General features: G+C 42.6%; 1 protein-coding gene across 1 annotated transcript in view; it reads left to right on the forward strand.

Moving 5' to 3' along the window:
• Positions 1-13,245, forward strand: part of hecw2a (HECT, C2 and WW domain containing E3 ubiquitin protein ligase 2a) — a gene marked incomplete at its 5' end in the record, with an annotated part of 31,556 nt that overhangs the window by 1,177 nt on the left and 17,134 nt on the right. The window contains 10 exons of the mRNA XM_080037581.1: positions 2,313-2,420; positions 2,845-2,939; positions 3,250-3,316; positions 5,676-5,845; positions 5,954-6,093; positions 7,108-7,208; positions 7,643-8,493; positions 10,287-10,617; positions 11,206-11,298; positions 12,132-12,282. Coding sequence (XP_079893707.1) covers positions 2,313-2,420; positions 2,845-2,939; positions 3,250-3,316; positions 5,676-5,845; positions 5,954-6,093; positions 7,108-7,208; positions 7,643-8,493; positions 10,287-10,617; positions 11,206-11,298; positions 12,132-12,282 — 2,107 coding nt within the window. The remainder of the gene's footprint in view (positions 1-2,312; positions 2,421-2,844; positions 2,940-3,249; positions 3,317-5,675; positions 5,846-5,953; positions 6,094-7,107; positions 7,209-7,642; positions 8,494-10,286; positions 10,618-11,205; positions 11,299-12,131; positions 12,283-13,245) is intronic.

The raw sequence follows: 13,245 nt of genomic DNA on the forward strand, positions 1-13,245 counted from the left end.
GGAGTCTTAATCGCTACTCTACCTAAGTTTTAAAGGTAGAGTAGTGATTATGGAGAACGCTTGATGTCAAAATCACTTTTTTTCAAAATCAGTGAATATCTCCAATCCGCTACCTCTCCGCAGCCGCCAAGGCTCTGTAAACCGGTATGGTGATAGCTACAATGGCCCCCCTTTTGTTTACATACTAGTTTACAGAGCCTTCGCTGTGAATTAAAACCAGATTTGTTAAGCACACACACAGTATGGATAGGTAGTGGACTGAGAGGAGATATTCACTGATTTTGACAAAAAGTTAATTTGACAACGACAACAAGCATTCTCCAGAATTGCTGACTCAATCTTGTGACTTTGAAATGATTTAGGTCTGGAGTGTCAAACCTGCAAGTCTGATTGCCAGTTACACATATATTAAAATAGTATAATAAACAACATTATAATGGGTAATTGCACTTCCATCTTCAGGATCAGCAGAATAAAAAGAAACAAAAGACACAACCTGACGTATTTTCTCAGTCTGCCTCCACAGTGTTTTATGCTTTTCTGCATTTTATTTTGCAAATCCTTGCAGGCCTCCAGGCCCTGAGCGGACTTGACCCTGGTTGTCCTCGAAGCTTTTCAGCTGATCCAGGTGTTTTATTATGGTGAGCTGAGAATAGCCAGGCAGAGTCTTGTGTAGGGGCTTCCAACTCTGAGTCAATACTGCAACAGGAGCTGTTGAGACTGTTCACAGGACTGGAGGCTGACTCAACATGTAACTGCTCTGCCTTGGTATACAATAACATATGCACCATCACAAAGTATGCGCGTCTGTGAGGAGCATGGGGTGGTCTCCAATAATGTACGCTAATCCTGCTTAGAGACAGGAATTCGACAGGGGGGAAATAAATCGACCTGTGTGCTGAATAAGGTTATCAAGCTCAAACTGTCAGGCCGATCTGTCCATCGCAGTGAAAGGTAATACAGGAGCCATAGTGTACAACCAGCACATTCCTTATTAGGAATCTAAGTTCTACGCCGTTTTGCTACTGCACTGTTGTACTGTGTGTGCGCTGAACAAAAGTCCAGTATTAATACACACCCTAGGCTCTGTAAACGGAAATGTAAACAAATGGTATGTAAACTTAGGGCATGTTGTATTTAGGCTGTGTATTCACACTGGATTTCTTTTCAGTGCACACACAGTACTGACAGGTAGCGTATCATGAGGAGATATTCAGTGATGATTTTGACAACAAGCATTCTCCAGAATAACTGATTCCACCTTCAAGCAAAAATTAAAGTTGTCTCTTTAAGATAATTACTGGTATAATTCAGTTAGGTTGAGGGGAAATTGCAGCCTGTGAGCCTCCCAGCATGATGTATTATTGTGTTAGTAATGGATCATGGATTTATTGAAGCGTGTGTCTTGTCTTCTGAGAGGTCAGACAAACGTGCAGTACAAAACATTGCAGTAGATTCAGCCGATATATATATATTTTTTAAATAATAAAAAAAAGAAAATTATTCGCTTGAACTTATTTACAAACCGATTAGTTCCATTTCTGATGATAGCCAGAGCCTTAACCTGTGTGGATTAGTTTGAACGCTGTATGGGAGAAAGAGAAAGGGTAGACTGCTAGTGGCGGGGCGAGGCGTCAGGTCACTTCATATCGATGAAAAGGCTGCCAGGACTTCATTACCTGCTCCAGGGTCTTATACCCCAGGGGGGCTACCGCTTTCCTTGACTAAGCAGACATTCAATGATAAGCAACTCACCCTCCCCTCCGCCAGTCCCCTTCAAACACACACACACACACACATACACACACACACACACACACACACACACACACACACACACACACACACACACACGCACACTCCTCTCTCGACTCTCTCCACCAGTCAGCTGAGTTTGGAGCTTCATTAATCTGTGTGTGCGAAAGTGCTACGTACAGCGGAATTCCCCCTGCCTGTTTTTAACTCGGAGGAAGTTTGCTGTTTGTCCTTCTGGTTAGAGGTTGTAGGGAGGGAGGGCTATTTTGGGCAATGGATTTTCACTGATTAAAGGCAAGCTTGTGTTTTGGAAAACAAGAGTCCGCGCAGACTAAACACGCAGAACCACGGAACAGATGCAGCTTTTGTTGCCGTGTTTTCATAGTGAGAGGCAGGATCCAGGGATGCAACACAGTCACGACGTGTTGTTTAATGTAACATTGTTTGGTTTGAAATCGAGGGGGAAATGTCAAGGCAGCCTGATCTGTGCTAACCTCAGAATGAACACACACACACACAGTCACGTCTTACTGACAAACAGCTCTGCTCTCCCACAGATGAAACCAGCCCGTCCAACGTGTGGGACTGTAAGAACCGAGGCGTGAATGGCACCCAGAAGGGTCAGATCGTTTGGAGGCTGGAGGCCGGGCCCTACTTTATGGAGCGTAAGTTGCAGTCGCAGCACAGAATTCTTATTCTTTTTCTTCCGTTGTTCAAGGAGAAACAATGTCTTTGGACTAAATACTGAAATTGTACTGTATCCAAAAATGTTCTTCTGAAATAAAAAAAATTTCATGTAAGCATATCACATGATCTCATGAACATAATTAACCCCTGAAATTCAATGCAGTGTTTTTGACCATGCACTTAGAATGAATTAAAGGTGGAGTCAGCGTCTTGGTGTCACTTATTTTGACAAAAAGTGATTTTGACAACAACCATTCTCCGGAATCGCTGACGCCACCATTAATTCAAAACACACTGCAGTGAGAATTTTCCTCAGAATACAGGGATAAGTTCAATTTTACAACCAACAATAAGGTTTTCACTGTTTCAACATCCCACCACTCTTTGCTGCTTCCTCTACAGCTGAGACCAAGATCTGTTTCAAGTACTACCATGGAGTGAGCGGAGCCTTGCGAGCCACCACACCCTGCATCGCCGTCAAGAACCCTGCAGTCCTGGTCTGTGTGTGTGTGTGTGTGTGTGTGTGTGCGTGTGCGTGTGCGTGTGTGTGTGTCTGTGTCTGTGTGTGTCTGTGTCTGTGTCTGTGTCTGTGTGTGTGTGTTGTGCGAATCAGTTTGAGATTTAGACATTCAGAGGCCAGGTTTATGGTAATTCCATTCACCCCCCACTCAAATTGTGTCCTGTATTAGCATTTAAATGTATCTGGATTTAGCAGGATGATCACAGATGTGTGTTGGCATGTTGTGTGTCTGTGTGTGTGTTCACTTCCTTTCTTGTACGCAGTATGACGTTGTCGTTTTCTCTCAGGCGGAGGGGCTGTCAGAGCAAGTGGGCGTTGAGCATCCGCGAAAACTGATCAGCTTTACTTTGACAGGTGAGTTGAGAGATGACATGTTGGAAGATTTTGGCTGGTGTTGTGAAATGCGTATTGTGGTCACACAGCATTTGGCACGTTAACATTAGTTAGTCAGTGCTAAAAATTATCGATATATCGTGATATTTTTTTTCGTGGTATCTGTATCGTATCGTCGATTTTGACTCAATTTGTCCGCAGAATTATCACAATAATGCAATTTGATGTATTAAGATCACTCAGATTGTACACTGTGTTCTGATCCATTTCAACATTTTCAGGGAATTATGTGAAGTATCGCAATATGCATTGTATCTAGGGTTGCAAAATTCCGGGAATTTTCAAAGTTGGAAACTTTCCATGGGAATTAACGGGAATTTATGGGAATTAACGGGAATTTTGGGAATTAACGGGAATAAACGGGAATTTACTCAATTTAAAGCAACCCAAATGCACTAAATTCTCCTAACTATGTTATTTCAGTCCAGGCAAACGTTCTAGACTGTAAAAAGCAGTTTTTTCAACTAAGTTTTAATATATTTATGAACATTTAATTTAAAATCAGATTTTTTTTTAAAGTTTATTGAGATACCGAACTTGATATCATAAATTGATTTTTACTAGACCAGGTTTACAGAGGCTTAAGCTTTGATTTTAAATATAGTTGGGGACAATATATTTTAGCATAATCTTGACTAAAACAACCAGATTTTATGCAAGTACACTTGGCAAATTGCACATAGCACACATCCTACTGCAGGGGTACTGAGGCCACGTCCCCTACATGCTCTGTGCATTCCTCCATCACATGGTGGGGGGGCATTTGACTTTATTTATTGAATGGGGTCAGACATATGAGTAATAATTTACTCAACATTCATCTTTTTGTTGTTCAGTGAAATTATTCATTGTTCATAAAATAATCAAAACTTGATAAAGTTCTTCTTACAAATAAATCTGTTCAAATGTAATGTTTTTTGATTGTATTATTTTGCATAGATGTCTGCCTATGACCAAACATAGTGTTAAAAAGTTTAGATTTATGGTTGGTTATGAAAAAAAAATCATTTAAATTACCGCCATTTTGTTAATTCCTATAATATCCAATTTTGAATATTCCCAAAATTCCCGAGCGAAAGTTCCCGTGGAAAGTTTCTGGAAACTTTCCGGTAATTTACCGGAAACTTTCCACCCCTTTGCAACCCTAATTGTATCGCTAAGTATCGCGATATATCGTATTGTGACCCATGTATCGTGATGAGTATCATATCATAAAGTCCTCTCCAATACCCAGCCATAGTAATCATTCTCTTCAAGTAGAGTTTAGTAGCTTTGAGAAAGACCTTAAAAATCTCCGACCAGACTCCTGGTATTAGCTGTGATGCAATGTCTTGGGATTCAAAGGTGCTTTCCTGACACAGAAAGACTGGGAAATAAATCTGTTTCTATAGAAGTCAGTATGTTTGTTTAAATTATAATTAGATTCAGAAGTGTTTATTAAGCTGTTTTGCAGCCCAAACAAGTACAATTGTCCTAGATGAAAACCTCAATAAAGCAGGAGGTAGTATAATGCACTGGACGTGCTCAGACACAGTTATGGATAGTTATGGTGCTTATTGACCAATTTGTTCAGACCAGAGACAGACAGAAAAGGCTTAGCGGGGGAGAATAAAATGAAGGCTAGACTGAAGGTGAGACACGGCAAGCCAAAACATTGTTTTTTCAAGCACCGGTCAAATTTGATATTTTTGTCATGTCTTCTTCTTTCATACTAGTATAAATACAGGGTCCAAAATGCACATTTAGGTTTTATTTGACTAAACCTTGTATTTTTGCATCTGTATATTATCTGCCATTATCTCAACATTAGTATTTTTCAATAATAATACTCTAAACCAAAAATCTCTTCACTTCTAAAGCACTTAGATCAAGTCGACTTTCCATAATAATTCTTAGCACTATTCTGAAGGTTATTACTGAAGGATTTGTTCATAAGTTGTTAATTGTCTAATTTGTGATACATTTTGTGAACATACTAAAAATACATTTCCAAGACCTGAACATAGTATTTATGATTTTTTTAATGAAAAAACCTGTTCAGTAAAAACTTTGGCTATACCCAACATCTAATTTTTTTTAAATTAAAGATACAAATAATGCATATTTAGTATGATATTTACAAATCTGCATATTTCTGAAAAAAAAATGTTCATGTAAGTTATCAACTGGCAACGTTTCATGATGATATCCATAAGTTCAAAATGTTTCCCCATGGCTCCAAGAGAACGAGACTTTAAATCCAGAGTATTAGTCTTTTACTTCCCTAGTCTTTAACTCTCTCTTCCTCACAAGCCTGCTGTAACTGACGCTTTTGTTGCAGATCTGCGCGCTACTGGCCTGAAGAAGGGCATGTTTTTCAATCCGGACCCGTACCTGAAGATGTCCATCCACCCTGGGAAGAGGAGCGTCTTCCCCATCTTCAGCCACCACGGACAAGAGCGACGATCGGCTATCATCGCTAACACCACCAACCCCCTCTGGCATGGAGAGGTACTGTTCACACTTATATACACTGCACCACCGAGGATCCGTTATATCATCAACATACTATTTAGAATGTATTGACTGTATTATATATGTTTTTTGCCTCTCGTGCAGAAATACACGTTTGTAGCACTGATGACAGACATCCTGTACATAGAGGTGAAGGACAAGTTTGCCAAAAGTCGACCGATCATCAAACGCTTCCTCGGTCAGCTCACTATCCCTGTGCAGCGGCTTATTGAAAAAATACCCGGGTAGGTGGGAAAGCATAAAGACACACACTGACAGAGCATACTCTATGGGACTGATTTACTAACATCCCAAATAAAGTGCTATATTGAGTGTGCATTCAAAAAAAGATTACATGTTTGATTGGTGGCCATTTTGCTTGAGTGATCAACCAAGAATAAGTCTGCGCAAATGACAACGGGTGCAAACATGGTAGAGACAGTAGTGTTTAATGAGGGTGGTTTAATGCATGTGTTACTGGTTTCTGCCATGGAGTGCAGATCTAACCGCAAGCCCAAAGAGAAAAGTAATGCCATTCAGTGCGTGCCTAGTGCGTGTAAATCTTATGTACCTGCCCATCATGTGTGACATAGCATTAGACGGCAGCAGAAATAGCTAGAGTCTGCTGGAATGACCCAGACGCGAGGAAATGCAGAGTTGCAAGTAGTTTTGGCATGGCTTGTATTGTGTGACTCCTTGTGAGTGCATAGCTCCAATTCAGCCTTTAGTTAACCCAAACGCTCCAAAATGTGCTTCTGTCAATCCAATCATATTAACAAGAGCAGAACAAACCCATTACATTCTGTCTCTATTCTTTCATGTCTCCTCTTCACCACACTCACTGCAGCCAACTTCAGCACAATGCTGTGCCGATTATTACCTGCCTTTCTAACATATTAATTATAGACGCAATCACAACAACCACAATTATTTTCATGCTTTGTGAATCACAATGCGTGTGCTAAATTAACCTATTTGCATCTACTCCTCCCAATAGTTTGCACATTTGGGTAGAAACACCCGATATTGCATATTCATTCATTAAGGCTAACGAACTAAACGGACAGCGCACGTTATTTGGCACGTAATCCTCAGTGCGCACCGTTAGTAAACAGCACGTCTTTATACGCAAACCTTTAGTAAATCAGGCCAGATGTGTACTTTATGTGACAATAATCAGTTCAGTCACAGGACATAATATATGAAATTGTGCAATGTCACAGACATCATCGTGTTTTTAAATCTGTCTTTCTCTCCAGAGTCCAGCCTGTGACTTTCCCCCTATGCCGGCGCCTGCCCACGGAACACGTAAGCGGCCAGCTGCAGTTCAAAGTAGAGCTCACCTTGACTGGTCCTGATGGTAACTATACCTTTAATTTGTATTTGGCATTAGTCTGAATGTTCTTCCTGTAAGTGTGGAGTCAGCGAGAATGCTTGTTGTCAAAATCACTTTTTGTCCAAATCAGTGAATATCTCCTCACGACCTACCTCTAAAAATAATCCAGCGATAACACACAGCGTAGACTTTGGAAACAGGCCTGTTGATAGCTACAGTGGGCACCTTTGTGTGTACCCTTTGTTTAGATACCAGTGAACGGAGCCTATAGGCTTTCTATCACCACTGGATTTTTATTTCAGTGCACACACAGTGCGGACAGGAAGCAGATCGTGAGGAGATATTCACAGATTTTGTCACAAAGTGTTTTTGACAACAAGCGTTCTCCAGAGTCGATGAGTTCACCTTTAAATGTGTCTCTCTCAACATGTACATCCAACTGGTGTTTCCTGCTTCAGGTGCCTCACCTGATTCTATCATTGGCATGTCGTCCTTGAATGGAGCTCCGGGGACTCCATCCGACGATGAGGACCTGCCCCATCATCTTCCAGGAGTGGTGTCTGCCAGCCTCTCTCCTACGGGCTCCCACAGCTCCCAGGGCATGATGTGGGAGGGCGGGGCTGCAGCCTTCCCAGAGAAGGACCTGCCTCAGTCTTTTGGAGCTGAGGGTAGATTTTTTGGACCTGGAGGGCTATCGCGCCATGAGATGCTCCAGAGGTCACTCATTGAGGGCCTGGATGCCATTGAGGCCCCCAAAGGCCCCGGTGAAAGACCCCTGGGTGCAGCTTCACCTAAGCTGCGCTCTAGCTTCCCCACACACACCAGGCTCAGCGCCATGTTGCACATCGATTCGGACGAGGACGAGGACAGGTCCGGGGCCAATGACATCCCTCCCCAGCCACTGTCGCCATTGTTGATGAACGGAGAACCTCCAGACACCAGCGGCCCTGATGAAGACGACCCATTTCATGAGCAGCTAGAGCCTCCAGGGCTTGGGGAGGAGCCCGGGGGGGCAGGGGCCACAGCAATAGACCAGCCCATGAATGCAGAGGCTGCGGCCCTGGAGATGGGAGCAGGGCTGGATCTTGAGGATATCCTGGAGCAAGACGTCTTCTCTGAAGCAGAGGAGGCTCCTTTCACCGAGGCCGTGTCCCATAATACTTTGCCAGAGGGTGGAGAAGTGTTTGAGGAAGTGAGGGGGCCCGGAGAGGACCCCTCCTCAGAGATGGACACCTGCTCCATGGCAACAGCCCAGCAGACTGTCCACTCGTCATCAGAGAGCTGTCCAATCACACTGACTACGGCCGTGGTGAGATAATCTTCCTTATATGGTCACGACCCAAGATACAAAACTCTGTTAGCTTTACTTACTTAAACCCAAAACCACGGCAACTGAACATTATCATAATTCAAGATTCAAGATTAAAGGTGCAATCCGCTACCTGGTATGTCGCTAGCAATGGTGGCCCCCTTTGTTTACATTCCCCCTTGTTTACATTCCAGTTCACAGAGCATAGGCTGTGTATTAACACCAGATTTTTTTCAGTGCACACACAGTACGGACAGGTAGCAGATCGTGAAGAGATATTCACTGATTTTGACAAAAAGGGATTTTGACAACAAGCATTCTCCAGAACTGCTAACTCCACCTTTAATAGGTACATATCATCACACCTGATATATATTTGTACATGAAAAAGCAGCTGCATGTTCTAAGGTGAAAATACAACTTAAATTAGTATGTAAAGTCGGTAAAAAGCGCAAAATAACTCGTAGCTATGAGTTGATTGGGGCTAGTAAACACCACAGTCAGCCCAGCTCCTGACCTCTCCTACATTGTGGCTATGTGCTCTAATAATATTTAGCTTTTGTCAAATGTCATGGTCCCATTCTTTATCTTCTTTATGTATGAGTGAATGTGTAGCCACTAGCCACAGTCCACTGCTGTAACTGAGTGTCATTACTGTCCCCACACTGCACACTTTGTACTGAGCAGCAGTCTCCGCTGGGTCCTAGCCCCAGCTGCGTTTGTGTCACACTGCACCATAATACATAATTCAATACAAGGTGTTTGATACATATTCATCCCCAGCAGTCAGATAGTTGGGGATCATTTTATCCTGTTGTCTGACTTGTCTTGTAGCATAAAAACAGATCATTTGTGGAAACCAGTGATCTGTATCCACTTTTTTTTTTTTTGTTACGCACAAATGCACATTTGCCTCAAAAGTTGCTCAGCTTTCTTGAGTTGCCTTGGTGATGGAGCCAAGGCTGCCTCTAATTAAAGGAGCAGTCAGTGATTCTGGAGAATGTTTGTGGTCAAAATTACTTTGTCAAAATCAGTGAATATCTCTTCACGATGCGCTACCTGTCAATACTGTGTGTGCTAAAAAGAATCCATTGTTAATACTACGCAACCTATGATCTATATGCAAAGGCATATTGATCGCTATGGTGGACCCCCTTTGTTTACATACCCTTTGTTTACACACCAGTTTATAGAGCCTAGGCCGGATTGTCAGCGCACACAGTACGGACATGTAGCAGATCAGCATGTAGTAATTTCTTATTTCCACTGTTATAATTTGGAAAGGGTACCAAAATAAGCGAGCAGAGTCACATCTATTTTCATCACCCTTTTGTAATGGTACCAAGCCATCCCAGAGGGTTTCAAATGGGTCTAGCCACACAATGCAGTTTGTTGATTCGTCAGAATCATTTCCGTGTGATAAAAAACTGCCGTGTGTGTAATCTTTTTATGTTTAGAGAATTTTTTGGACGCGCAGCTCTTTCTTTATTGTGTTACTTTTTTCCTATTCATTGGGCTTCACTGTGTCCCGCTGCTATGATGTCACAATAGTTACGTGACCCATAGACTGTAGTCAGACCCCGTCTATTGCTGTCCGGCATAAAGCCTGCATACCAGGTAGTCGGCAGTGGAAACACAAGCCAGATAGGTTTACAGTGCCGTGCCGAACTGAACTGCGTGCTGCTCAGTGGAAACGAGGCATATGATTAAACTATTTCAGTGTGAAACGCTGCTGGTGTGATGCTTTTCATTTTCACTCGTAAACTTTTCTTTGTTTATGTCATATTTTGTAGGAAGCAGAGGAGGGAGCGGAGACGGCCATAGACCCAGGGGGGGATGTAGTGTCGGGCACTCCACCAACCAATCAGGCTGTAGACGATGAAGGGGGCGGGCCGGTGGCTGTCACTGAGCCTGAAGCAGCAGCAGCAGCAGCAGCAGCAGCAGCAGCCCCCCCAGCCAGCCAGACAGAGGTGGTGGTTGGGGAGAGCAATGTGAGGAGGCCCAGCCTGCAGGCCGCCGGGGGCGTGGCTCCAGCACAGGAAGGGGAGGAGCCAAAGCCACCTGTGGAAGCCGCCTCTTCTGCAGACTCAGAAGGGGTCACCAGTGAAACAGATGGAGAGGAAGGTACTCGGGTTTAGACCTATACTCAGTTTTCACTTTTCGTAGAGGGAAATGTTAAAATGTCCAAGAAATGCATTTTTGAAATTAACAGTTTTGGTGTTTTAATTGTCGCTTAAAGGGCACATATTATGCACATTTTCAGGTTCAAAATTGTAAGTTGTGTTTTTACTAGAAAATGTTGTCATGCTGTAGTGTCCAAAATAACCTCTATATTTCTCACGGTGCCATTGCTGAATCTTGTCCTTTCAGCCTCTTTCTGAAATGCTCCGTTTTAGAGCCTGTCTCTTTAAGCCCCGCCTTGCAAAATTTCCAGTCTGCTCTTACATCATAAGGGGAGAGAAATCTGACTGGTGTATTTGAACACAGGTTTTCAGAAAGGTGAACATGGCGAAAAACAGAGAGGGTGGTTTTTCCTCATACTTTGGGAGTCTTTAGTGGCACTGGGGAGTCGGACCCATATTAATGTTGCATTTCGCATAATAAGTGGCCCTTTAACTGAACTGATCAAGAGCGCCAGATAAACAATGCTTTACCATTTCACCATATTAATACAACACTCCCTCTGTGTATTTATATGTTTTCTGTGTTAAGGTACTCAAGTCAACGGCCATCCGGTACGGTCACTTCCTTCAGTGCGTCATGACATCCACAGATACCAGCGTGTGGACGAGCCCCTACCTCCCAGTGAGTGTGTCTGTGTGCAATGGAATGTATGTCTATTGGATCTGTGTATTTCATTGTGTCTTTGTGCTTATGGGTCCGTGTTTGTATGTGTATGTGTGTCCATGACCATGTCCTACTAATTGACTCCAAATAAAACTGTGGATCCTGGGACAAATTTTTATCACAAATGACCCAAAGTATGACCATTAACACAGCAGTTTTTCCACTCTATTCTGAGAATCGTGGCTATAAAAAATGTTTATGCACATGGTTCAAGAGGATTCATCCCAATGGTCCCTGATGGTTTTGGTAATCAGTGAAATATCTTCACAATTATGAGATTGATTGCTGTGGAATTTATCAAAGACGTTCATGTTTCCCGGGATGAATTGTAATAACTTTTGTGTCTGATTTTTTTCTAAAAATGGAAATGTTTCCAACCATTGTGGTTTGTTGCATTCCCATCTGCCTCAGTTGTGCTTTCTGTTTAGTGCTTACTAGCAAATATGTGAACGCTAACACAAACTTTTTGAGGATGCTAGCATGCCTTGCCTCACGGAGCAACTACCATTTCTAAAGACTCTCAGTTTAGTCGATACAAAATTTTTACCCATAATGCACAAATACTGTATATTATGAAACATATATAAATAATAAAATAATTCTGCTCATTGATGGACTTCAAAATAAATGAAGTACATTCATGTTTCATTACAGCCTTGGGGGTTGTATATGCTGTACTTGTTGATGTGATCGTTTGACATTATTGGTTGACTAGCTGCTTTTTATTTACAGTTATGTTCCCCTGAGGTATTAAACACCTTACTGTGTATCAATTATTCATTTCCTGTCAGACTGGGAGGCTCGGATCGACAGCCATGGCCGGATCTTCTTTGTGGACCACGTGAACAGAACCACCACATGGCAGCGGCCCACCGGACCCCCAGCACCACAGGGCCTGACCCGCTCTAGCTCCATTCAGCAGATGGAGCAACTCAACCGCAGGTATAGGCTCCGTCAAGAGGAATGCAATACAATCACCATGTTTTCTTAGTAGTAACAATTATTATTTGGAAGTATAAGTGTCTAGTCGATATCTACCCATACCAAGGTTTTAACATTATCAGAACAGAAATGTCCTCTCAGAGAGTCCAATTTCTTCATGTTATGTATTCTCTTTTAACGGGACATTGCCCGAGGATTCCATTAAAGAGGACCTATGATGCTTTTTGACTTTTATGACCTATAAACGTTGTTATGATGATTCATAGTCATGCTTAACCATACTAAATTATCAAATAATGACTTACATGCATTTCGACGTATTCCCTGCTGACCGTCTGGGGTGTCTGTGCAGAGCACTAAACACTATTCTAGCCAGTCGAGAAGTCACGTCTTCAAAGCGGTCTACCCTTTCATAATTGGTGACGTCGCATAAAAATTGGTGATGTGACCACGCGGATGTTTCCATGTATGGTAATGCTGTCACTTCCCTGTTCGCGTCTGCCTCGCGCCCTTATAGGTCCATGCTCGCGCTTCCCGCCACTGAAAGTGTTTCGGAAGGAAGGTAACCAATCACAACGGAGTGGGGTTTGCAGGAGGGGGGGGAGGGTAGCGGAGATGGCCGATGCACAGGCGGAGGGAGCGGAGATTGCCGAAGCACACACACTCAAGTGTTGACAGGATGTGCTGGATCGCCAAAATAAGAGAAAGAGCTTCCCGAAAATCTACATAGTTTTTTGTGATGTGATTCGTGTCAGGTTGCTCTATAGCAGTGTAAAACAAGAAATTAAGACCAGAAAAGTAGTATAATAGGTCCTCTTTAATGTTTCTTTTTATTTTGAAGTTTTTTAACAAATGTAACTTTGAATTAACAAATGTATACAAAGACTTTCACGAGGGAGGCTACATGCAGCCCTTCGTTCATTTATTTTGGTTCCCATGTTGTTGATTTGGCTTTTACAGGAA

Source organism: Ammodytes marinus (genome assembly GCF_949987685.1).
Source record: "Ammodytes marinus genome assembly, chromosome: 12".
Lineage (NCBI taxonomy): Eukaryota > Metazoa > Chordata > Actinopteri > Uranoscopiformes > Ammodytidae > Ammodytes > Ammodytes marinus.